The 23154-nt window shown below is 40.5% G+C and overlaps 2 protein-coding genes and 1 long non-coding RNA gene across 10 annotated transcripts in view; 1 reads left to right on the top strand and 2 right to left on the bottom strand.

Annotated features, from left to right (window-relative positions):
* LOC144209310 (uncharacterized) overlaps positions 1-3375 on the bottom strand; it is a 97125-nt gene extending 93750 nt beyond the window's left edge. Inside the window, exon 1 of the long non-coding RNA XR_013329081.1 lies at positions 3149-3375. This is a non-coding gene — a long non-coding RNA (uncharacterized LOC144209310). The remainder of the gene's footprint in view (positions 1-3148) is intronic.
* bdh1 (3-hydroxybutyrate dehydrogenase, type 1) lies at positions 146-2814 on the top strand. 4 transcript variants are annotated; one of them, XM_077736071.1, is made up of 5 exons: positions 146-368; positions 684-794; positions 895-1051; positions 1101-1259; positions 1910-2814. In XM_077736071.1, exons 1-5 carry the CDS (start codon positions 156-158, stop codon positions 2365-2367), a joined length of 1098 nt encoding a protein of 365 aa, XP_077592197.1. In that variant the 5' UTR covers positions 146-155; the 3' UTR covers positions 2368-2814. The 4 variants fall into 4 exon arrangements, with proteins under 4 accessions (XP_077592197.1, XP_077592199.1, XP_077592198.1 ...); XM_077736073.1 differs by having other exon boundaries at positions 910-1051; positions 1910-2812; XM_077736072.1 differs by having other exon boundaries at positions 1107-1259; positions 1910-2812.
* Positions 3376-3501: 126 nt separating the features above from the next.
* On the bottom strand, positions 3502-21963 carry nck1b (NCK adaptor protein 1b). 5 transcript variants are annotated; one of them, XM_077736095.1, is made up of 7 exons: positions 21786-21963; positions 15378-15503; positions 15068-15188; positions 14570-14622; positions 14043-14283; positions 6899-7653; positions 3502-6204 (listed from the first exon to the last, which is right to left on the bottom strand). In XM_077736095.1, exons 5-7 carry the CDS (start codon positions 14266-14268, stop codon positions 6004-6006), a joined length of 1182 nt encoding a protein of 393 aa, XP_077592221.1. In that variant the 5' UTR covers positions 14269-14283; positions 14570-14622; positions 15068-15188; positions 15378-15503; positions 21786-21963; the 3' UTR covers positions 3502-6003. The 5 variants fall into 5 exon arrangements, 4 of the variants coding, with proteins under 4 accessions (XP_077592221.1, XP_077592222.1, XP_077592220.1 ...); XR_013329184.1 differs by lacking the exons at positions 15068-15188; positions 15378-15503 and having other exon boundaries at positions 3502-4735; positions 4776-6204; XM_077736096.1 differs by lacking the exons at positions 15068-15188; positions 15378-15503 and adding an exon at positions 20226-20256.
* Between the last annotated feature and the right edge of the window lie 1191 nt (positions 21964-23154).

Here is a 23154-nt window from a genome sequence, read left to right as displayed (position 1 = left end):
AATTGTTTTTCAATAGAGTGAGCAGTGACATCTTAAATTGAAAAGTTAATGGAATAAAACATAGTATTCTACCCCAGAAGACCATAAGGATGTATCCAATGAAAGTCGCTGTCCAGGAGGCGTGTCACGGAACGTGAAGGGGGCATTCGGTTAAAATGGCGCCGTTATCCGCGTTCCGAGTGTGCCTTCTCGTCTCCTTCTCCGCGATCGTCACCGTATCCCTGGGATTCGGACTGCCGGCGCTCCTGAAAGCAGCCACGGGGCTTCTGGGAGTGCCCGAAACGAGTGTGAGCGAGTGCGTGGTGCTCTCCTATTTGCTCTTCGTTGTGTACATCGCGACGCCTCGGCTTCCCAGAGGGCTGGTGGAGGTAACTAAGGGGGACCGTGAACGCATCATCACAAGTCATTTCAATGGGAGATGTTTCCTCAGAACTCTGGTTCACTTAACTTTTGAAATGATGGATCCCTTTGCAGATGATACATATTTTCCACAATTTTCATCATTTGAAAATATGTATGTATAATGCAAATGTACTATTGTACTTAAATGTAAATTAAAATGTCTATTTTCAAGAGTCCTGAGGAACCCAGTTTGAGAATCATTGACTTTGGGATTAATTGTATAACCATTACATTACATTTTTTTTTTTGTTCTGTTTTATTTAATCATGTATTTTGTGCAGGCGAAAGGGAAGGCAGTGTTTATTACAACTTGTGACAGTGGTTTCGGTCTGGCTCTAGCCAAACACCTGCACAAACTAGGCTTCACAGTCTTTGCAGGATGCCTGCCTAAGGTGAACATGGCACTTGAGTACAAACACTACCATGCATTTATTAAAGGTTATCCTAATAATTGTTTACGGTATTTTGACATGATGCGTTACAAAATGTAAGATAGTGTCCTTGCAGGATGAAGGTGGAGAGGGAGCCAAGGTTCTGGAGGAGCTTCAATCAGAGCGGATGAAGGTATTCCACTTGGACGTGTGCAATGACCAGCAGGTTAACCGAGCTGTCCAGTTCGTCCGAGAAAACCTGGACAACTCCGAGCGAGGTATGAGTCTGTATATTTTTTCATCATCTGGTAACTAATCTAGTAAAAGGTTCAGGTCTGTGGGCCTTGGTCAACAACGCCGACGTGTCATCATTCGGAGGAGTGGAGTTTGCTTCCATGGATGTTTACAAAGAAGTTTCCGAAGTCAACCTTTGGGGGACCATCCGGGTCACCAAAGCACTTCTTCCACTCATTCGCCGGGCTAAAGGTGGGTTTCACAAGTCTACTCAAGAAAACCAGCTTTGACTTTGCTCCAGATAAGAGCATTAGTAGCATTCCTGCACTGAAAAGAGACCATGTCGACTTGCAAAAAGCCTTTCTTTGTCAAGTTCTTCGTAATGTAATTTGTATCTTTGTGTTCGGGCTCTGACATCTGTATGGAAGTTTTTTTTTCTTCCTCCTGGTTGCTGGGTTTAAATTAGTGCACAGTCACTGCAAATGACAATTTTGTGACAATTTGCTTTCCGGCGGTTTTGGAATAAACACGTTGCATTCCTTGTGGTTCGCTGTCGATAAAACGCCAGTGGGCGACTCAATTGTGAGGCTGCAGGCCACATTCCTGGCAGGAGTAATTCTCTCAAGGCAGTTCAACTTTGAGACCCTAAGGGTTTACTATTGTGCTTTACTTAAAACACTGACTGTGTTTTTTTTAACTCTGCAGGGGGGCCCTGAATAGGCAATACCACATTAAGTGATTTTGAGGTTACAAATGACGTGTTGTTTTCCCAGTTCTTTCATCTGTTTTATATGCCCCAGAAGTGTTTGGCATACAAATATTTCCTGTAATCGTGATTCTGTTACTTCGTTGTTAGTCATACTTTGACGACAACACATCCCAAGTCTTGAATTTCTCTGCAGGCCGCGTGGTCAACGTTTCAAGCTACTATGGAAGGATGGGGAACATCGCTCAGTCCCCTGTCTGCGTGTCCAAGTATGGCGTGGAAGCGTTCTCCGATTGTCTTCGCTATGAGATGAAGTCCTGGGGTGTCAAAGTGTCTGTCGTAGAACTGGGGAACTTCGGGGCCATCCATAGCCGCGACTCCATCGTCCGCATGGCCGACAAAATGTGGGCCGAGGCCCCGTCGGACGTGAAGGAAGATTATGGGAAACCCCGTTTTGAGCAAATTGTGGCACTGATGCGCTCACAACGCAACAGTGGACAAAATGACTTGACTCCCGCGCTGAATGATGTCACGGACGCTCTCATGTCAAAGCATCCATATACCAGGTACAACCCGATGGACCCGCATTGGTGGATCCGAGTACAGTTGATGACACATCTTCCTGGCGCATTGTCTGACTTGCTATATTTCTAAATAGTAATATTCCAGCTGGTCCTCACTATTCCTTAGCAGTTGAAATCTTAAATCATTTTAAAAGAGTAAATTATTCTACTGTTTATCATTTTATTTTAGTGCGCTCTAGGACTGTGTACTTAATAGACCAGATCAGAGTAAATTCGTAGTAGTGTGTACCAGCAGGAATGTAAAGTAACTATCTGAAAGATGCTGATATAACCTGTTGGGCTGGGAGAGGTCAATGTAGTATTTTTTTTCCCTGAATGTGGAATTAAAGTTCGCTATGATTCCGTTTCAAATCACTATCCTAAATAACATCTTTTATGGTTTTCAGTGATTTCAATTGATTCACTAAACTACGTTTTACCAAAACTGACGCACTGGTTTTAGTTCCAAACATTACAAGAATTGTCCACATGGTGGCGGAGCATCAATACACAGAATAAAATCATCAGAAAAGATCAGAGTATAACATGCTTATCTTTTCAATGCTTTAAAAACATATTTGAAGCACACCAATAATGCAATGGTATTTGGCAAATTAGTCAACATGTAAAACATTCGGAAAAGGCATCAGATGGGAAAACAATCGGCTGCAAATCACTAAAAGTCCGCTAGAGCTCACTCATACACCAGTAATCAATCCTTTAATGCACAGCCAAGTTGGATTGTAACGAAAATCAAACCTAAACGTCAGATCCTTCAGATGGGAATATTTCTATTATGAATAATAACACAACAAGTACGATTAATCTGGCAAATTGCTCTTCCATTTACGCGGTAAATAGCGGAATCTTACCTTAGGACGTGCATGTGCTGCTGTTGAAGGTGTCGGAAACCCTTCAAAACAGACCACTCTGGCTCTTCTGTATAGTTTTCACGGTGTCTGACCTTCTTGAAACATCAACGGATCGATCCGATCGCTCTAAAATAGTCAATAAAATCATAGATTTCACATTTTTCCTTCAATTTTGCGCATTTCTGCGCCATGCTGTTCTGGCTCATTCTCCCCACCAGGTGGCCCGAACTGTCTTGATTACGGGGACCTGTCACCCAAATTAGCCACGCCCACTTTAAAAAGCAATGTATTCATATAGATATTCAAATAAATACATCAGGGTATATTTAAGCACATAAAAACACAATTTCAAGTTAGTTTGATGTCGTTTATTACGTCTTTTTAACACTAATAAACTCTTCTAAGTTATAACACCTGAAGACGACCTCCCCTCCATTAAAAACAGCATTAAGAGCAAGACAATAAATTTCACAGCACTGCCTTATCATTCCACATTTGTGGGGGTCTGTATGTTTCACGCTCTCGCAGACAGAAGGGTCAAAAATAAAATAAAGCAGCACAAAAGCACCAATGTTAACACGGGTCACTTGTTTTGAGTGTTTGTCTCAAGTTCCCATGTTTTTTTAAGCTGATTTTTCTTCTATACACTTGCTCATGCAGCCTCCATGTGTGAAGAGACAAAAGCTACGGCCGTTATATTCAAATATAATAAGCAGGAAGATTCTGCATCATTCGTGTATTTGAATAACAACATTTACATGAGACATAGTATACATCTACTGTATGTGATTACACTGTAAAATCAAAAAGGGACAGAAATGGTAAACGGTAAAATAAAATGTGACACTTGAGGTGCTTCCGACTATGAACGTCCGCCACATCTTTTTTTTACATCTCCGACTCTTCGCGCAATATTTCTCTCAACTGTGCATGTAGGCATTCATTTAAGGTTGCCATGTAAGGACACTTTAAAACTAAACACGATGGGCATTGTACGGAAACTAGTGCCTGGTTAAAACAAAGTTGAATGCCTGCAAAAAAAAGGTTTAAAGCAAATGTGGAGAACCTTTTTAAGTCCATAAATACAATACTATTGATGTGTCAATAAAGTTATTTTTGTGAGTCACTAAATGCATTTGTTTTGATTTTAATCAAAATGTTCCGGATGGCTGACTAAATCCATATCCATATCAATTTCCATATCTGCTTTAAAAATAATAAATGGCACGCAGCATAACAAGTGGACAGGGTGGACCAGGTAAAAAAAAACTAAAATAAAACTTTGGCTGACAAAAAGTTGTGAAGGCACATTGCAAAAACAAAAACAAAATCTCCCAAATCCTCCATTACATTAGTCAGTTTATGTCAGAGTGGACGCAAGAAGGGAAGTTTCACAAGACTGCAGTGTGACGACGATAACCTCAGAGCCAATACTAATACGCAATGTAACATAAATCCTGTGAGGAACTTCTTTTTTTTTTTTGCAGTGAGAAAGAAATCGGCTTCCACCGGACCAAAACCTTCCAAACATATTCTACTAGACTGCGAGCCGAAACTGTGAATCATAAATCTAAAAGCGTGAATCAACTAAGCTATGCAGCAAGTCATCACTCAGCTCGACACACACCTGGAGAGCGCAAAGATTGTAACCGGTTCCCCACCCAGAGTAGGACAAGGATCAGAATTCCAGATGCTGTAATACATGAGAATCTTTTCTCCCCTTTCCCCAATCCTTTTTTTTCCTTTCCACTATCCAACCCCCCACCCTTGTCTGAAATCCCTCTCCCTCCCTCACCATCCAGATGGACAAGTCATCATTGAATGAAGCACGGATGCCGTGCTCGATAAGAAAAACTTTCTATCAGACAAAAACGACAATAACAACGTTGATCTTAAACCTCCAGCCTGATGGAATCTGCAATTTCTAACATGCCATCAGCACATCTTCCACCCCTTGTGACCTTCTATCCTCCATTCCCTGCAGCCATGCTAATTCTGCAAAGTGACATCATCTTTTGGACTGTTTCCCCTGCAGCTTTGCTGAGATGGCGGGTGTTTTGAAGCCCCGCCTCCCCCCAACCCGGCCACTAAGCCCACTTCCTCTAAAGAAAGTGTCTTGTGATTTCTTTTTCACATGACCTCCTAAAACTTACGATGAATCTCAGGTTGGAAATAAAATGTTTCATGTTAAAAAAAAAAAAAAAATTGAATTACAGGCCATCTTAAAAAAATGGAGGTCAACCCCCAATCCCTCCGCGCCCCCGCCAAAATAAGAGATGCATATCCTTTCCAAAACTAACAGTATCAATAAATATATTTTGGTCGCTTAACTAGTATATGTAACGGATTCACCTTTATGTAGAATTTAAGATCAAGGAATGGAGGAGGGGGAAAATATCTTTCTAACCAAAGGGGCACCGCCTACAAAAACAAAACAAAAAGTCACATTTTAAAAAGAAACATAAAAAAAGGATTATACATATTTTCAACAAACTAAATGCGACTAAACTATGGAGGTGGAAATACAATGACTTCCAGCAAAACACATCTGGATCACATCATAAATAAATGGCCAAGAGGTCCATCACCTGCTCTCAGGAGATCTTAGTCCTATTTTTTTTTCTTGTCTCCCAACACTCCCAACATTCTTCCTCCTTCGTCTTTTCCCAGCCTCCTCTTGGAATGCTCAACGAGACATAAGAAGTCCTGATGACGTGTTAAGTCTTCAGGCTTGATGTTAGTGTGGTCCTGTCTGTTTAATGTCAGTGTGCAAGTGTGTGTGTGTGTGTGTTTGTGTGTGTGTGTCATTTACAAGGGTTTGCGTGGAGATGGGATTTCTGTTTTTGGGTGCAGAATCAGGATGCAGATAGGGCTTTAACCAGGTAGAGTTTGTCACCCTGCTCGCTGGTAAAGATTGGCGCTTTTTTGTAGTGTTCCACAAGCTCCTCCATGGAGTTGAACTTACGTTGTCCGATGCAGTAGAGGCTCTCCTTCAGTTGGACTTTGAAATGCTTGTTCTTGCTCTGCGCCTTCAATGAGATGGAGAAGTCGTTTGGCTAGAAAACAAAGAGAGGAAGGATCAATCAGGAGGACACGATATTCATAGCAGACATTTACGACTTTCTTGTACTAAAATAGTGGGGACAAAGATCAAGTCATCAGAATACACCATTTTAGTTGATTTTTTTTAACATTAATGCGTACCAAACTATAATACAAAACAACCAATTTTCATAAATCCCCATGTAAGCTTCACTGAACTACAAAATAAATGAAAGTGTATGTGTGTGTCAAAGTAGTGGTAGTAGTTTTACTGTGAATATCATTTGTTTGGTCTTGTAGATAAAAGATTCTTTCACTTATCTAAGATTACATACAGACAAAAGGTGGTTCACCTCAAGGAGAAATTCCCAACATTCAAACTCAGGAATTTGAATTATGCAATGCTCTGTTGGTTGAATTGACGTGACTAAAAACCTTATAAGTTAACTGCATTAAACATGCTTAGTTCCAACCAAATACACATAACTTGTCTTTTAGTGGTGATTCATCACTTCAAAATACCTGCTGAAACCAACATCCTATTTAGACATTGGGGTATCTCAGTGTGTTTCATAAAATTCTAATAAAAGGTCTTTGAGTTAGTAGCGGGAAAAATTACCCACAGAAGAAAACATCATTGATAAATAGTGAACTCTACTTCCATTGGGATGACTGTGTTATAACATAGTGTCAAAAAGGTAAACTCACCGATGACTCGCTGTCTCGGATGAGGAAGTCTCCCTCGATGCCTCGCTGGTTGAGCGCCACCTCCGCCTGGTGGCGTGTCACCTTGCCGTAGTACCACTCCTTCCCCGCGAACCGACCGCTGCCCGACGGCGAAATGTAGTCACAATCGGGCGTGGGTGGGCCGGCGGGCCCAGCTGAGGTTTTGTGGGAGGCCGAGTCCAGCACTGTCACGTAGTTCTTGGGCACCAGCCCAAGCTGCCCGTCCGCCTTGCGGCACTTCCACCATTCCGGATCGTTCTCGGGCTTCTCCACCACGTCCATCAACTCACCCTTCTCAAAGTTCAGTTCTTCGTCGTTGTCCGAACTGAAAGGGTAGAGAGCCTGCACAGTGTGTAGAACCCTGTTTCCATTGGCCGTGCTGTTCACCACGGCCGATAGCTTCTCCGTGAGCGATCCCGACGGATCCCCGAGGCCGCCCGGCCCCCCGATGCTCGCTGTCCCGTCCACGTCCTCTGTGACATAGTTGGACGGGAACCACCCGGAGCGACCGTTGTAGCTGCCGCGCCACCAGCCATCGCTACACTTCTCCATCACCACCACCCGGGTGCCTTTGACCAAAGAGAGCTCATCCTCACGCTCTGCCGTGTAGCTGAACTTGACCAGGGCGGGCAGGTTCAGGTCGTACAGCCTCTCGCCGTTATCCGCGTACATATCGGCGTCCGCATTGGAAGCAGTATCCCTCATGCCCCCTTTCCTGCTCTTCACCTTCCCAATCCCTGAAAACAAAAAGCAACCAATGACAGTTAAAATTAACAACCACCACAGACAGTATATTAATAAAATGAATAATTAACTGGTTCATCCCAGAAAGAAGACAAAATGGAAGTACAGTAGTGAGTTAACGTTGCCTTGTGAGTTATAACAAATTCTTACACCGCAGGGTAAGCATGCACTTCTTAACCTCAAAATGCCTTATGTTCCAACTTGGCAAGGCCTTAATCAAAGACCCTCTCCATTTTAGTCGAACAGCCATCATTGTCGGGTTTTCTCAGACGCAAAATAAAATTTTTAACAGTTTCATGCATGAGGCAGACATAAAAAAATAAAAAAATCAAGTGCTGTGCACTATTAAAAGAGAGAAAATAAAATCCCACCCCAGGCTGTGATAAAATTTAGGGGGTCAGGCCAAAATAAGGGTGGGTAAGCATGAATAAAACACATACTGCATTCTTAGGGATTAGACCCAGGAAAGGGGAAAAAAAACTGTACGTTGCTGTACTTATTTCAGAAAAACACCTGCTTTCTAAATCTAGTGGAAAACTTGAAGGGTGGATATTAAATGAGTTAGGTTTTTGGGGGAAAAAAAGGTCAAAAATCTGCAGAACAAAAGGTTCTGTAAGATTTTGTCGTTGCTAATCGTGGTGCACTAATCACCTGGATGAATGCCGAATCATTAGGCTCAAGCAGCCCATGGAGAGGAAAATTTGACTTCAAATTTGAAATCCTATCAGCTCCACTTAGTACTAGTCTTAAAAGATACAAAAAAGGTGGTGCACTGCCTGCATTTTAGGAAAAAGTCCAACAATTTATGCAGTAAATGTTTACATTTCCATAGAAAGAAATGTAATCACTGAAAAGTCACTTTCTATCAAGCAATGACTCATTTGGTGCAGTTTTCTTGGGATAGAATGTGCAATGATGATTACAAGACCCTTTTGTGTCTGAAAAAAAGTACTAGTCACATGATACAAGACATTTTAAAGTTACAACAGTCCAGTGAGGCAATGGGCAATTGGACTTCAATCTACACTTAAATTTGAACATGCAAATAAATGGATTAGATATGGACGAAAAGCCTTCTGGCACTCAAGTTGCCAACTGTAATCCAAAAGCAGAGGATTACAAAGCCCTCCACCTTCCCCAGCCCTTTTTCTTCCTCTCTAATATAGTTGTAGACCAAGAGACCTATGATCTTTGTTTTACTGGACAAGAATTTCCACTGGGCACTAAGGCGCACTCACAGATGATACAGGTCACGCTTTTGTTCCGACTTTCTGAGAGTCCATAAAGCACTTCCAAGACTCTCATGCTGGCCTACAAAATAACTCTTTGCTGGAATTGACCGATGCAACACTACACCGGCGCAATCATTCTTGGACTGAGAATGACTTTGCTCTCAACACTATCAGTGACCGATGATGTACTGTAGGAAAACTCTCGTTCTGATTACGTTTGCGAGACTTGCATAATCGAAAGTCAGCTGCTTAAAATTATACAAGGGAGGCAGGGTGGAGTTTCCAGGCCGAAGCTGGAAGGCTAACGTGTTTACTTTGTGACAAAAAAAAAAAAAAACACAGATTAATTGTTTCTGAGAAACGTTGTGACCTAAAGACACGATGAAATGCAACGCTGATGTAGAAAGGCTGAATTCCTTCCAGGTAGACCCTGTTATTAGTCACGCCACTGCACCTAAGTACAGACTCCAGATGCAAGCAGACGTTTCCAAACATGGAAATTAGGTTTACTATTCCCAAGTAAACCAACACTTGTTTGAAATGTGATGAAATGTGTAAGGCCATAATATGCCTTAATGGATTGTTAAATTTGCCTCAATTCCCTTGAAGGTGGAAATACACAAGTGTTACTCCATTTAGCAACAATTATGAGTTGCTGGAAGCCACAACTGGTGGAACAGTCTTGATTAGCACTAAAGAAGCATTTGGTCAGTGCTACACAACTTAAGTATCTTTTAGTGCATGATGATCAAGATTTAACTTGCCAGAATACCAATGTGATTGCCCTGTTGGGGATTATTTGTAGTTTCCGTGTATAAAAGATTTGCATTAAAAATGCTGGCTTCGGCTGCTTAGTTTGGATATAGGAAGAAACTGTCATGCAAAAATAAAATAAAAACATTTGCATGTACTGAACCCTTTGGGGATAAGCTGAATAGAAAATGAAAAAAAATAATGAATGGATGAATGGATGGATGGACAAATACAGGTAGGTGGATAGACATAGTTGTGGTGCTGTTATTAAGTTAATCAGTGAGGGATTGCACTGCCAGGCCAAGCAATCCTAATTTGGATTAGTACTGAATTGTAAACCTTCATGGATCCCCTTTTGGTGACAGTTTTGGGTCAGACTAATGAAATACTTTCTTGGGAAAAGGGGATAGTTAGACTATCATTTAAAAGGAAACACAGAAATATAAGTCTTTCATCACTAACCACAAATGACCTTTGTTGTTAAAATTCCACCTTTACCATGCAGAATTGCGCTAATATTTACGCCCAAAATTCAAGGCTCAACTTAAAAATAAGGCAGAGAAGGGATAAACTTCTCTCTGTTTAAGTCGTGTTGGACAGCAGAGTGGTAAGCCCAACACATATGTTAATGCCCACCAAATAAAGATTATTGGTGACTGTTTACAGATGGGGGTGTGCACAACACGAGTGGGAGAACGTTTGTTCCAATACAATTTGTTTTTTAACTCTCGTCTGCCTTTGCTGGCGACTCATCCATTGTCTGCCCATGGCCTTCTCGACCCTTGGCTTCCCTTCATTTCAGGGCTCTTCCTCTGTGGACGACAACACCCCGCGTCAGAGTGTCTGACAAAACCGGGACATCCCCGGACTTGGGACACAATGCAGTTGCTTGGACGAACAAAATGCTGCTCTTCTGCTCATAAAACCTGAAGTACATTTATGATTTTAAATTTAGTTACACACTGAGTTTACAATGAAGTGTGCCTTCTTAAAAAAGAAAAAAAGAGAGAGGGGGGCAGATCCAAAGACTCAGGGCAGATCCAAACACGGCTTGGAGGCGGCTGTGCAGGAAACGTGCCAAACCTTGTCGCTCAGACATCAAAGTATGAAAGGCAACCTTTGGCTTGTGTTTTGTTCTGGCGGCACAGTGCTGCAAGTTGGACTTCATCGCCATGTCACTGAGTGCAATACTATACAAGAATGGCAGGACATAAATGAATTTAAAAAGTATCCCAAAAAAAACTATGAAATATGAAAAACAGCTGGCACAAGCAATGAAAAGTAATGTTGGATATATATGTATTGACCACAGTGTATTTCTGTAGCTAAACTAATTTTAGATTATATAGACAATCATTCAATTAAGTAATGTATTTCATTAGCGCCAATAGGTAAATATTGACCTGCTCTGCACTATTCTTGTGCTATAGCACAAAAAATGTCATAATCATTTTTTTTAGGATGGTAATAATGGTTGTATTAAAGGTTGGATTAGGTCACGTAAATTGTCACTGAACAGAAACCCAAGTACCACATTTGAGTTCCTTTTTATAACATTACTGTGTCATTAAGTACATAATAGAAAAAAAGATGAAGGGAATTGCATTTCCCGGCATGTTGGAAAAGGAGTATTTCTCTATAAATTGGCTGACAGTACTTTGGAAAGTGTAGCTAATGTGATAAGGACCAGTCAGTCCTTCATAGTACATCCCATCTGGGGATTGTCAACAAAGGGTAACGAATAACTGCACAGCTGCTCCAGTCAGCTACATCAAAAGTGTGTCTCATGAGACGTGTTGTCACAAGCGCATCCAGACAATAATAAAGTTACTTGCCGGCTTTCTCCACAACTGTGAATTCTAGACAACTTCAACTGAAAAGAGCCATTGTCAAGTTATTTTAGAAAACTGGGTTTCTCAACTGATGAACAAATACAGTTGGGTAATAAATGTGCAACTCATTTGTGCATGTTTAAATGAAAATAAACATTCAGCTTGTCCACATTGTCGAGCACAACTTGGAAAATATCACCTCCAACCACTTAGTATGGATTGTGATGACAACTGTTGAAAGGCTCTTTCTTTCACAGAGATATTCCATCCAAAACAAACAATGGTTTGGAGGAATACGATGACCCAGATAAGATTAAAAAATAAATAAATGAAATCATGAAGCGGATAAGCGAGAACAAGCGAGGGCCTGAAAAACAGACAGAATCCCTGCACAATGATTCAACTTCCTTCTGACTTTTCACTTCCTCTCTGGTCAGTTCTCCTCCAATGGTGGGCACGTAAGAAATGTGGCTCAAATTAGAGTTTCCGCTCACTGGGGGGAGGCTAAGAAACAGGAAAACAGAGGAAGGAGCCAGAGCAACTTCCCCCCCCAAAAAATATACGTTTGTTAGCTCATCTCTACTTGTAATCTCTGTGTTGGAAATCAGAAAAGCATTGTTGAACACCATGCCAGGCTGTAAAAGATCAACAGGCCTCATCCAATGACATTCCTCTGATAAGTTAGTGAGGTGCATAAGACGGGAAGACGGAAAGGGGGTGTTTTTTCGATTGATGACATCCGGCACAATGGTTGCACTGTTTTACGTGAGCAACGATAGCTCATGACCGGCGGGTGGTGAGTTGGGACCCTCCCAGAAAAGAACGCCCTAAGGGTAGCATAAAAGGGAGAAAAAAAATGGAGCGTCTTGCGATATTCCGGAACAAAAGTATGGCAAGGGTCTTCAAAAAAAATAACAATGGTATCCATAGAGTTTCCGGCTGTCGACGGGAGGAATGGCGGAGGAGGAGGGAGAAGAAATAGGATTGCGGCGTGGATATGTACTTAAAAGCAAGAGAGACAGAAGGATTGCTGAGGCAATTACAGGCTTCGGCTTGGGCAGGAGGCTTTTCAAGGGAATATCCACCCAGTGTGTGTGCGTGTGTGTATATGTGTGTGTGTAGTGTGTGTGGGTGTGTGTGTGTGCGTAGAGACCCTCTCCCCCCTGCTCTGCCAACACAACATATTAGCACAAAGATCCGTGTCTAAGAGGAGAGTTGCCTAACAAAGCTTCAATACTTTTACAACAAAAAGAGGCAGATGAACAAACCACCGCACAACTACAAATACCAAAGAAGATCAGATGAACCAACTTCAAGATAACTAAAAGTTTTAGACCAGCGCAAGCTTCGGAGAAGCAAAAGTATAGAACTCACGAAAAAAGTGCTTGAATAGGTTAGCCATGTCCATTTTTGGCTCACGGCCGCCTCGCCTTTCGGTGTGTCCGTCTCCCGGCTGCACTCACTTCCCACTGCAGCTGTAGATATTCCATGTGAACACCCAGAGAGCTCGAGTTTGAGGGGGGGGACGCCCATTTCCCCGCTCATGTGACTAGAAGAGGCCAATGAGTGGTGGAGTTGGGGAAGCATAGCATTATAGACCTCATGGAGAAGGGTAGAAGGAAGGAGATGGAGGAGGCGGAGGCGAAGGAAGAGGAGGAGGGATGTGGTGGGTTGTTGCACTCAAAAAGAAAATGAGATGTAAAGACGTAAAAGGAAGGCAAAGAGCTATTTTTGGGTGGCACATTTTTTTGGGGAATTCAAATATAATGTGTTCCTCTGGGGCTTGCGTTACCAACTCGGCTGATTCACAATCTGCTCAACTATTGCATGAATTTGTATAATTTGATATAAATCCCTCACTTACACAAATCAAACCAGATCACTTAGATTCTTTCAAGAGGTTGACACCCCTCCACACCCATACAAAGCTTTAAAAAAAAACATTTACACTCATTTGTTAATGTGCTAATCACCCACAGTTCTCCAGTTAAAATATGCACGAATCCAGGAATAGATGGAGATGGCGTATTTATGACTGTAATTAAATTTTTACAAGCCACTCTATGCTCTTCAGTTCATGTTTCACATTAGAGCACGTTTACTGGATCTAAAGTTGCGATGTGATCGTGTCTCCAGTCTGTTTAGTGTATCGTTCGTGCAGCTGTTCACCTGTGCTTAATACTCGGACGGATGCCGAAGCAGGTGGGGGGAGTCATAGCGTGGCTCGTGTTACGTGTTGCACATTACAGGCAAGCCTCCAAGTGTGGTTATAAAACAATCACTTGCTTGTAATTTAAAAGGTCACAGGAAAGGGCTGCATTATACGTGCAAGTTATAGTCATTTTACTAACATTCTTGGACTGTGGCCATGCTACCAGGAACAAAAAATGTTCCCATAGCCTGAAGATAAGAGATGTACACACACGCTGTGACTTGAGATACAATTTGAACTCCAGAATACTTCATGGGTAAAGTTCTTGTAATACGGTATTTGAGATCAAGATGCCTTTGGCTTACGTAGGGAATAGGGCAAAATAATAAAGCAGTAATAAGAGTCTTTCTTACCCAGTGTGTCCTTGAGGTTTTTGACAATTGAAGCCTTCCTGGCGCTGTTTTTCCTCTCAACATAGTTGGACGGCACAAAGCCTGTTTTATTGGTGGCATTCCGGACCCTCCACCAGGACTTGGAGTCGTCAAGGAGCCAGAGGCGCTCATTCTTCTTGATATCCAACTCTTGGTCCTGTTGGGCCATGTAATCAAACTTGGCGATGACAATCACCTCTTCCGTCATCTTGCACAAAAGGAACTGAAGAAGACAAGGAAGAGACAAATATTTCAAAAAGTCTAATAAAAGCTTTTATTTGATAACTTGAAATAAATTGCAAAGTCATACACCAAACCTTCACACAGTGAATTAATTAATTGTGACAGTCCATTACAAGAGTTGTGATGGATATTGCATGCTCTGGAACTATGTTTGCCACAGAAAACCATGTGTTGGTTGGTATTTTGTGACTTGAATTTTCTAAACAAACATTTGATTAACGATGCATCACTTCAATGTTCTTTTTAACAATAAAAAAATGGCTGACCTGTACTGCATCAAAGCTGACGTTTCCAAAAACTCTGACACTTCACTGTAGGCCTAAAAACAAAAGAAAAACAAACAAAAATGATGCTATAAGACTTTTCAATGATGACAGTTATACCATGGTAATAAGACAGTCTATTCCCCATGTATGACGTCTTACCATTCGTGAGGTTACATACATAAACTTCAAGATTTGTACAAATACAACCAAGAACAGAAGAATGCTGAATAGATTCCAGCTGTTATTGCCAAAGTTTGTTCTCCATTAACCAAATTTCTTTTGGCATAATGTGTTGTTGAAACAAATATTGTTTGCAACTTTCATCATAAGATGCCAAAAAAGAATTGACTTGAGTGAAGATTTCTTAACCCAAACCCATCTAAAAAAAATAAATCACCCAGTGATCATGTGTTCCATATAAAAACCAACTTCAGCCTGGTGCAATTCACAATAAAAGAAAGGGATTAAGAAGGATAGCATTTCAAAGTAAACACTGACCTTTGGCTTTGTGTACATGCATAAAACTGTTTGTCAGTTAAGACATCGGTAGATCAAGATGTTGCTCATCACAAGAACAGCAACACTCCCTCAAGCATTCTCTAAGTGAGTCACTACAATCCTTGAAAAACAAAGAGTAACTTTCAATCTCTAGTCTCATGACAAATTCCACCATCAGTGCCGCCAAGCTGCATTAATGTGAAGAGTTTTGAAGAGCATTGAAGCAGCTGTTTGGGTGCTCTATTCCTGTTATACGATTGTTGGGTTCTAACCTTAACCTACAGACTGACTTAAGGAACCAGACACTGACCTTATTGATCGGGGGCTTTGGTTTAGTTTTCATTCAAGGCAAAGGTGTCGGTCTAGGTTTCAACTGCAGCTGGCTCTGGAACCAGCCCTGAACACGATCCTTGGCAAACACGAAGACCACAGAGAGCTAAACCAATTTTCAGCACGATTAGCCATGAGTGGTAATATAAACAAATAATCGCAAGGTTGCGGTCGAGGCTTCGACGAGATCTTAAGGTGTTGTGGTATATGGTGCCCTAGTTTTATCCAGGAAGTCCAGACTCAAATTGGTACCGGAACTCTTACAGCTTAAACACCCTCTTCGTTGACAACATTTTAAAAAAAAATCTTTACTATTAGCCATCTTTGCAATTGCATAGCAAGTCTTGGATTTGTGGAAAATCTCAGAAAAATCTCATTGGGTTCATCCAATGCTATGATCCCTGATCTAGTATAAAATAGAGGCGATTTTGCATCTTTCTGTGCCCAATGATCTGCTTTTTTTCTGCATTATTTCACAATATTGCACTTTTCTTTTACTTCTCTTTCCTAAAGTCCCAAAGAGAAGAACCAACAGAGGAACAACAGTTTCTACAAATTCCCTTTGCCAGTCGACACTAAAATTTCACTTCCCTTTAGCTACAGAGGGCCCTGGCACGCGAGTCTAAACTGCACATTAACTCTTCCAGCCATGCAGATGTGAGGGTGGATCAAAAAAAAATCCCAGCAACAGATGCTGAGAGCTAATCGCTGAGCTGCTGCACATCCAAAGCTGCTTGCCCAGCCAGAACCCTAAACGCCAGGGCAGATAGGTCAAACTGTTAGAACGGTGTCAAATCCACGGTCCATTTGCCACACGCACTGTAAACCAAAGACTAACAACATCCCATAGCATTAATCTAATAATCCAGCCAAGTATTCAAATCCCCCTGCTCTGACAGAGTTCTTGAAAACAAGACACTTTTGGATAAAGTAATCTTCTTTCGATCATAGTTTTATCTAAAAAAATCCATGAAATTAGTTCAATACTACCCCCTTTAGGACAATTTCCTTCACGGAACTTGCAGAATATGTTTTAAAAGATTGTATTTATTCTAAAAGGCATGGCATTGAAGGAAAAAAGATTCTCCCGGTATAAAAGAGCAGTAGTAGTGCTGATTTAGGCCACATTCTTGTTAAAAAAATGATGATGTCCTACCTAAGTCATCGGTTAAAATCAAACGGCCTTGGACTTGTGGAAAAATCGGTAATTATATAAGTATTGTGGAACAGAGACTGTGAAAATAGCATAGGAGAATAAATAGTAAAAACAGGATTTGCTGTTTTGTGGTCAAGGTCGACATGGGCGGCCAGACCACATGGGGCAGTGGACAGGTGGTCGAAAGTGGCAGCAAATGAAAGGTTTTCCTGAGTTAAGTGTGGCTCTCATTTCCCCCTTTGACAAAGAGCAACAAATAAAGGGGAGCTTTCCTGTTATTTTTAACAAGATCTGCTAAAGAATCCCTTCCTGTCATGTCACCTAGAGAAAGCTAATTATTTCACACTTTTACATATTGTGTGACAAAGCTCACAGTTAAATTGGAGGCAAACAAGAGGCCAACTTATCCACTGCCGTGATAGCAGCTGTGGGTCGGAGACGGGTCACCCATTGAGATTATCAGTAATCCACTCGTGTTCACAACAGTGCCAACAGTGCTCACAACTGGCTGCCCAGTCACCAGTACTTTACACTAAAAAGGGGATCTGGAAAAGTTGAAATGAAACACCATTAGGGTTTTACACATTTTATGAACTCCCAAAAGATGTTTGTCTTTCTGTCAATCAACTGCGGCCCTTTTAAGAAATATTGTTTTAAATCATTGTTTGTTGAAATGGACAGGTGACCACATAAAGGTGTATCTGTTTATCTGAGAGACAATTATGTTTGTTTTCTAAGACATTTATGCTAAGTGAAACAAAATTCTAAATCAAACTGACATAACTACCTACATCCAGCAAACCCATATCAATTTAAATCTCTGCAAGAGAAGCCATAGACAACCAAACAATCAAAAAACCCAGAAATGTTCACTTGGCAAGCCAGTGTCCCAATAAAAAATAGATGTATTGTATTCGGATATGGTAAAAGAAATCTAAGGCGAAGCGATCTAACAGTGTTAAATTTCACGAAATGGCTCTGACTGTCTTAAAATGGGTTTAGTAAAAATGATGTCACAAGTATGCCTGAAGTGCACTGCATAGCCAGATTGCTGCAGCAATGACTGACACAGCAACAGCATGAGCTCACAGGAGCAGACAGTAACCTAATCCCTGTGACAGCCTGCTAAAATCACAGGGCTCTCGCCTTCTGGAATGTGCTCTGTACGCTCCCTTGCTGCCTCTGGCACTGCGACACTTCCTGCGACTTACACCCAATTCTCAATTTTTAGCCACTAGTTTGCTTACCGCCGTCCCCGCGAACGTCTGATGAATTTCTTTTCACATGAAACTGCGGCAACTGAATCCCCTGGGACTGTTATCTCATTGCGACTGTCCTAGATTCTCCCAAAACAAAACAGCATCATCACAGCAAGGGGTCATGGGATACTCAGTGAGCCAGCTGTGAGACAGGAAATGTGGACACGAGGGTGAACGAGTGATGGGAATATGCATTCTGACAGACTTGAGGATTGACCGAGCCACACGAGTTCAGATTTTCTTTCATGCAAAATGGCAATTTTTACATGGTGCCATTCCAATTAGGTTCAAGGCCAGTAGAAACCTTTCCAATGACCACATCAAAACTTTTTAAGTCTTGAACTAAGAAACAAGGCTTCACTTGTGGGGGCATCAAAATAGTCTCACAATCAATAGCGGCAGTGTAGAAGGACCCAAAACGGACGGTGGGAGTTCACACCAATTAACAATGATTGGAAGGTTTACTGCATGGAAAATAAGATTGCAATCTGCAACAAAGGCTTATATAAAAAAAAAAAGTAATAATATTACTGTCACCCAAACATAATGACATTGAAATTCACCTACTTCCCCCAGCTTGGAGACGATGGGTTACTATTCCAAAATTTAATTAGAAACCGCTCAAATAATAAACGCAAATGATATTGCCACATTTTCACTTCCCAGTTTTACTTTTCCATTTCTGTACAGCAAAGACCACAAACATGTGCCCATGGTGACCACAGATGAGACAATCAAAAACATGAGGGTAAGGAAATGTGTCAATGTCAACATCGGGGGTAAAAAGCAGAATTGAAAATAGACTAACCATACCAAGAAATTTATAGAGGAAAATTTGCAAGCTATAGTTGAACACAATGGCCTAACATATTAGAAGATATATTTCTTTAGACCCCACCCAAGCATTAGTGAAATCACCAAATCCAGCTGGCGTATTATTTGCTCTAGCTGTTGTACTTGTTTACACTTGCAATGTATAAGAATTTGGACTAAACCCAAGCACAAAATGAGCCTTTAAATGACCTCATCAAACTATCTCCACTGAAAAGAAGGGATTCCCCTGATGACTAATGCAACCTTATGAAGACAAATTACTCAAATGTCTTGCTCCTGCAATGTCAAGGTACTTAAAAACCCTCGTTTTCATTAGAGAAGCCATAATTGTTGACACGCAACACCCAATTTATCTTCACTACACAAGCAGTCTTCTGACAAAGGCCAATGTTGCCATCAAAACAGTTGATTTCTCGTAAAACCACATGTCAATAACAGGAGAGAGCGGCGAGTGAAATGAATACGCCGGTTTCCGACATCCAAACCAAGACGAGCCCTCAGGTGCTGTCACAATAGGACTAAATAAGCCAGTTGGGAAAAGGAAGTCTGTGAGAAACGCGTGTTGGTACTTGTTTACGTGTATCTAGATAGCAGAAGGCATTCCAGGTTGCACGTTGGGGAAACATAACTCACAGCATGCAGTAATGTAGCTCTGTACCATGATGGGTCAATCAAGGAGGCTTATTTTAAAGCATTTTAGTCATTTTAGTGATTGTATCCTCATTTTCACATTAAGTCAGTGGGAAGAATATATTGTAAGTAAAAAAAGTAAAAGAGCATGCAAAAATGAAGAGTATTTTAGATTATATTAATAAAGTGATTAAATATAACATAAATACTAATAAATATGAGGAAAAACATGCTTTAAAAAATGTCAATATATAAAAAGTCATGTATTATATCTGGCTCTTTGCAAGTTACCTTTAATGTTCAGAATCCTTATTATTATTTAGTCTATCACAAATAAAAGTTCAGTGGAAAACTTAAATTTAATGAAAAGCATAAGTGGGAAATGGGGGAATAGTAGCCTTCAGATTTGGAAGAGAAAAAAAAGATCACACAAAATACATGGCTGAAAAGGAAACTTTCCTAAGCCACTTAATAGACTAGCACGTTTCCAGCATGTCATGTGACTGTGGAAATTTTGAGCCACATTACGTTTTTTTTTTCTTCTTTTGAGCTGTCACCAACGTGCAGAGTTGGGATGGATTTTGGGCTGCTCAAGGCTAATGGGGGAGGAGGCGAACACTTATAACACAAAGAGCCAGCCGCACGATAGTCATGAGCTGATAGAAAAATCAAAACGTTTAAAGCCTAGTTGCCATCAGACTTAACATGGGCTTCTCTGTGAATGCGGATTAAAGTTTACCAAAAAAAGGAAGGGGTGGGGTTTGGCCTCATTGGACTGTAAAGCTGAAAAACACAAATGCAAAAATAATTATATTTTTTAACCTACAAACTGCAGGTGTCTACATTGCATTATGGGATATTTATACCAAAAACACGTGCACCCTATCAGCTTATAAAATGCACAAATAAACTGCAGGGTTCAGAGCTGGTGAGAAAAGTAGCAGCTTACAGTCTGAAAGTTGTCTTCTTCAGGCATTCCACTGAATCAACCGGTTACGATGAGCAATAAAATAAGAAAAATGGTCACAGAGGTCTTCACCATTCATCTATAGAAGATCTTAAATGTCCCTCATGCACCTTCAGAAACCTAATGAGAGATTGTCAAGAGTCCTATTAATCAGTGATACAATAATTACACACAAACACATACTGACTGTAGACGCACCCACGTTTTTAGTGTTTGGGTTTTGGCCCCAAGTGCAAAAACATACATCAAAAATAATAACATATGATAATGAATAACAGTCAGATACAATTACATATCATATAATATGAGGGGGGTGCATGGGCGTGTGCATGGGTGCGTGCATGGGTGCGTGCGTGGGTGCGTGCATGGGTGCGTGCATGGGTGCGTGCATGGGTGCGTGCATGGGTGCGTGCATGGGTGCGTGCATGGGTGCGTGCATGGGTGCGTGCATGGGTGCGTGCATGGGTGCGTGCATGGGTGCGTGCATGGGTGCGTGCATGGGTGCGTGCATGGGTGCGTGCATGGGTGCGTGTTTTGAAAATGACTTTCTTGGCAGAATTGTTGATTAAAGAATCCAAACCTGCAAATCACACATTTTAAATCATTAGTGCCACATATAAAAAAATGCAAATATCAATGACACCACACAACCATTTTTAAGTTACATGTTACATGTGATAAATTGCTCATGCAATGTAAATAGTGCAGATCCGATTTGTTCCAAATGTGGATGCAATTCGGATGCATGCTTGATGCCAATGTAAAACGTAAACACTATATTCCAGAATGGTAAATCATTATTAATAGATTTTTGGAGAGATGGGGTTATAATTTTACAACTATACTAGAAAATTACTTTGACATTCTTACATTACAAGTTAAATCTCATAAGAATACATTTTTCCAACTGAATAAAAGCAATCTATGCTTTAAAAAAGCAATTTATGCCTTAAAAAAGAACACCTATCTCCAATGTCCCAGATCTTCACATACAAAGTGTTTTTTAACACTACCCCTCCAAAATCTGTGCAAATAGGTCAAATTTTACTGCCACACTGTGTAAATAAATCAAATTTTACTGCCACACTATCTGATCGCTCCAAATATCAACAACAATGTCATCAACAAATAAAAATACTTCATGTGCACCATTTTCCCAGAAAATATGTGACACTTTAACACATAGTTGCACTAATTCATGATACAAGGGCGTCTCACATTGGGAAAAAGGCTAACCCAGTCCGGGATGCTAACTGCCCTGATTTCTTTTCAGCAATAAAAATGACATTTGGCACCTGATTTGCAATCTAATCTGAACTAACTTTCAAGCAGCATCTCGCGCTGCGGTGCAGAAAGCCGATCTGTTTTTATTCATATATTTTTTCCAAAAAAGAACATTTATGAGTCATGACAGACTAGCCTCTGGTTAGCCGCTGTCCAATGTGAGGTTATGTACGGTGAAGTAAAAAAGAACTCGCCTCGGGGCTCTTCTCGATAACAAGCCTCAATGCGGCACCACTGATTATACAAGGCACGCCTTACCTTCTTTTACCGATGGCTTCTTATTTTCCATGCAGCGATCTCCAAAACAGCCGCCGATTTCGCCGGAGCGAGGCCGAGTTAAAGATTTTTCCACGTCAAGGACCTATGTTAGCCGCCAATGGATGTAGCATGGCTGTACATATCCCAGCATAGATGTTAGCTTATGCTAGGCTAACTAGCTAAATTCACCGCAAACTGCTCTGACATGGCTTACGCCTACGCCTCTCGCCATTGGCTGGTTTTAGATACAAACTCTTACGATTGGCTGAGCCGATTGTAGGTCAAAGATGCGACAGCTGCTGATGAGAGTGGATGGATGTGATGGTTTTGCATTAAAGTGAACAAAATACTATATATTATACTAAAATGAGCTTAGTAGTATGAAAAATATTGGCAGTGGAGCACATGATGTTGGCTCTATTTTTAATCTGGCCATTTGAGCATCTAAAATGATCAAGAGCCTTTAAAATAGCGTGTTATCTTAATATGATTAAATATATGATGATGCAGAAAACATCATCATTTATTATAGAGATGTTGATTTCCCCACACATAAAATACAATAAATTCATGGAACTTCCTTTAGTCTATGTGTTTTCTTTTTAAATGAACATTTGCAGAATGTAATCTGTTCAAAATAGATAGGGCATTCTCCACATATATTCAACCTCAATCAATATTTAGCTCCAAAAGTACCACAATAATGAAAATGTACATTATATCCCATCCAGTTTAAGAATTTCACTCATGAAAGGTGTGTTTGAGGATAAGCCATTGCAAAAGATTAAATGTAAATGTAGTGTTGTGCTACTAGTACTTTTATATAAGAATCATTCCAAAGATCTCCAAACTGTGAAAGAGAGAAAAAATAATTTAAAGTAAATTCATTCTTTTTCTCAAGTTTATTCACCATTTCATTTGGGGTGATCAACATTGACGAAAGATAGCAAACATGCAATGTGACAGGTTTATTTCAAATTAAAATGCTGTTGAGAGTCTTGAAAATCTGTAAATATTTAAAACCAGAATAATTTTATAAACAAACAATAAATGTCATATGTTGTATGCGTATTATGGTGTAAAAACGTTAAACATTCAACATTTGTGCCATGATTGCTGAAAATTAAAATTTAAAAAAAACATGTAGTGTGGCATAAATGCATTCAGCTGCATAAGTCTGATATCTAAATCATGAAAACCATTCTTAGTTCTGGTTAATTAATTAGGGAAAAATATAATACTACATAATAAAAAATGAAAAACATGTCTTTGTCGCCCTCTAGCGAAATTACTGCCACATAGTAGAAATTAAATTATCTGCAAGTTAAAATAGTAACTGATTTTTGTTATTTAAAATATATTTCCATTC

The sequence above is a fragment of the Stigmatopora nigra genome, chromosome 16, assembly GCF_051989575.1.
Source record: "Stigmatopora nigra isolate UIUO_SnigA chromosome 16, RoL_Snig_1.1, whole genome shotgun sequence".
Lineage (NCBI taxonomy): Eukaryota > Metazoa > Chordata > Actinopteri > Syngnathiformes > Syngnathidae > Stigmatopora > Stigmatopora nigra.
Note: the sequence above shows the minus strand (reverse complement) of the source record. Positions and strands in the feature narration are given on the sequence as shown.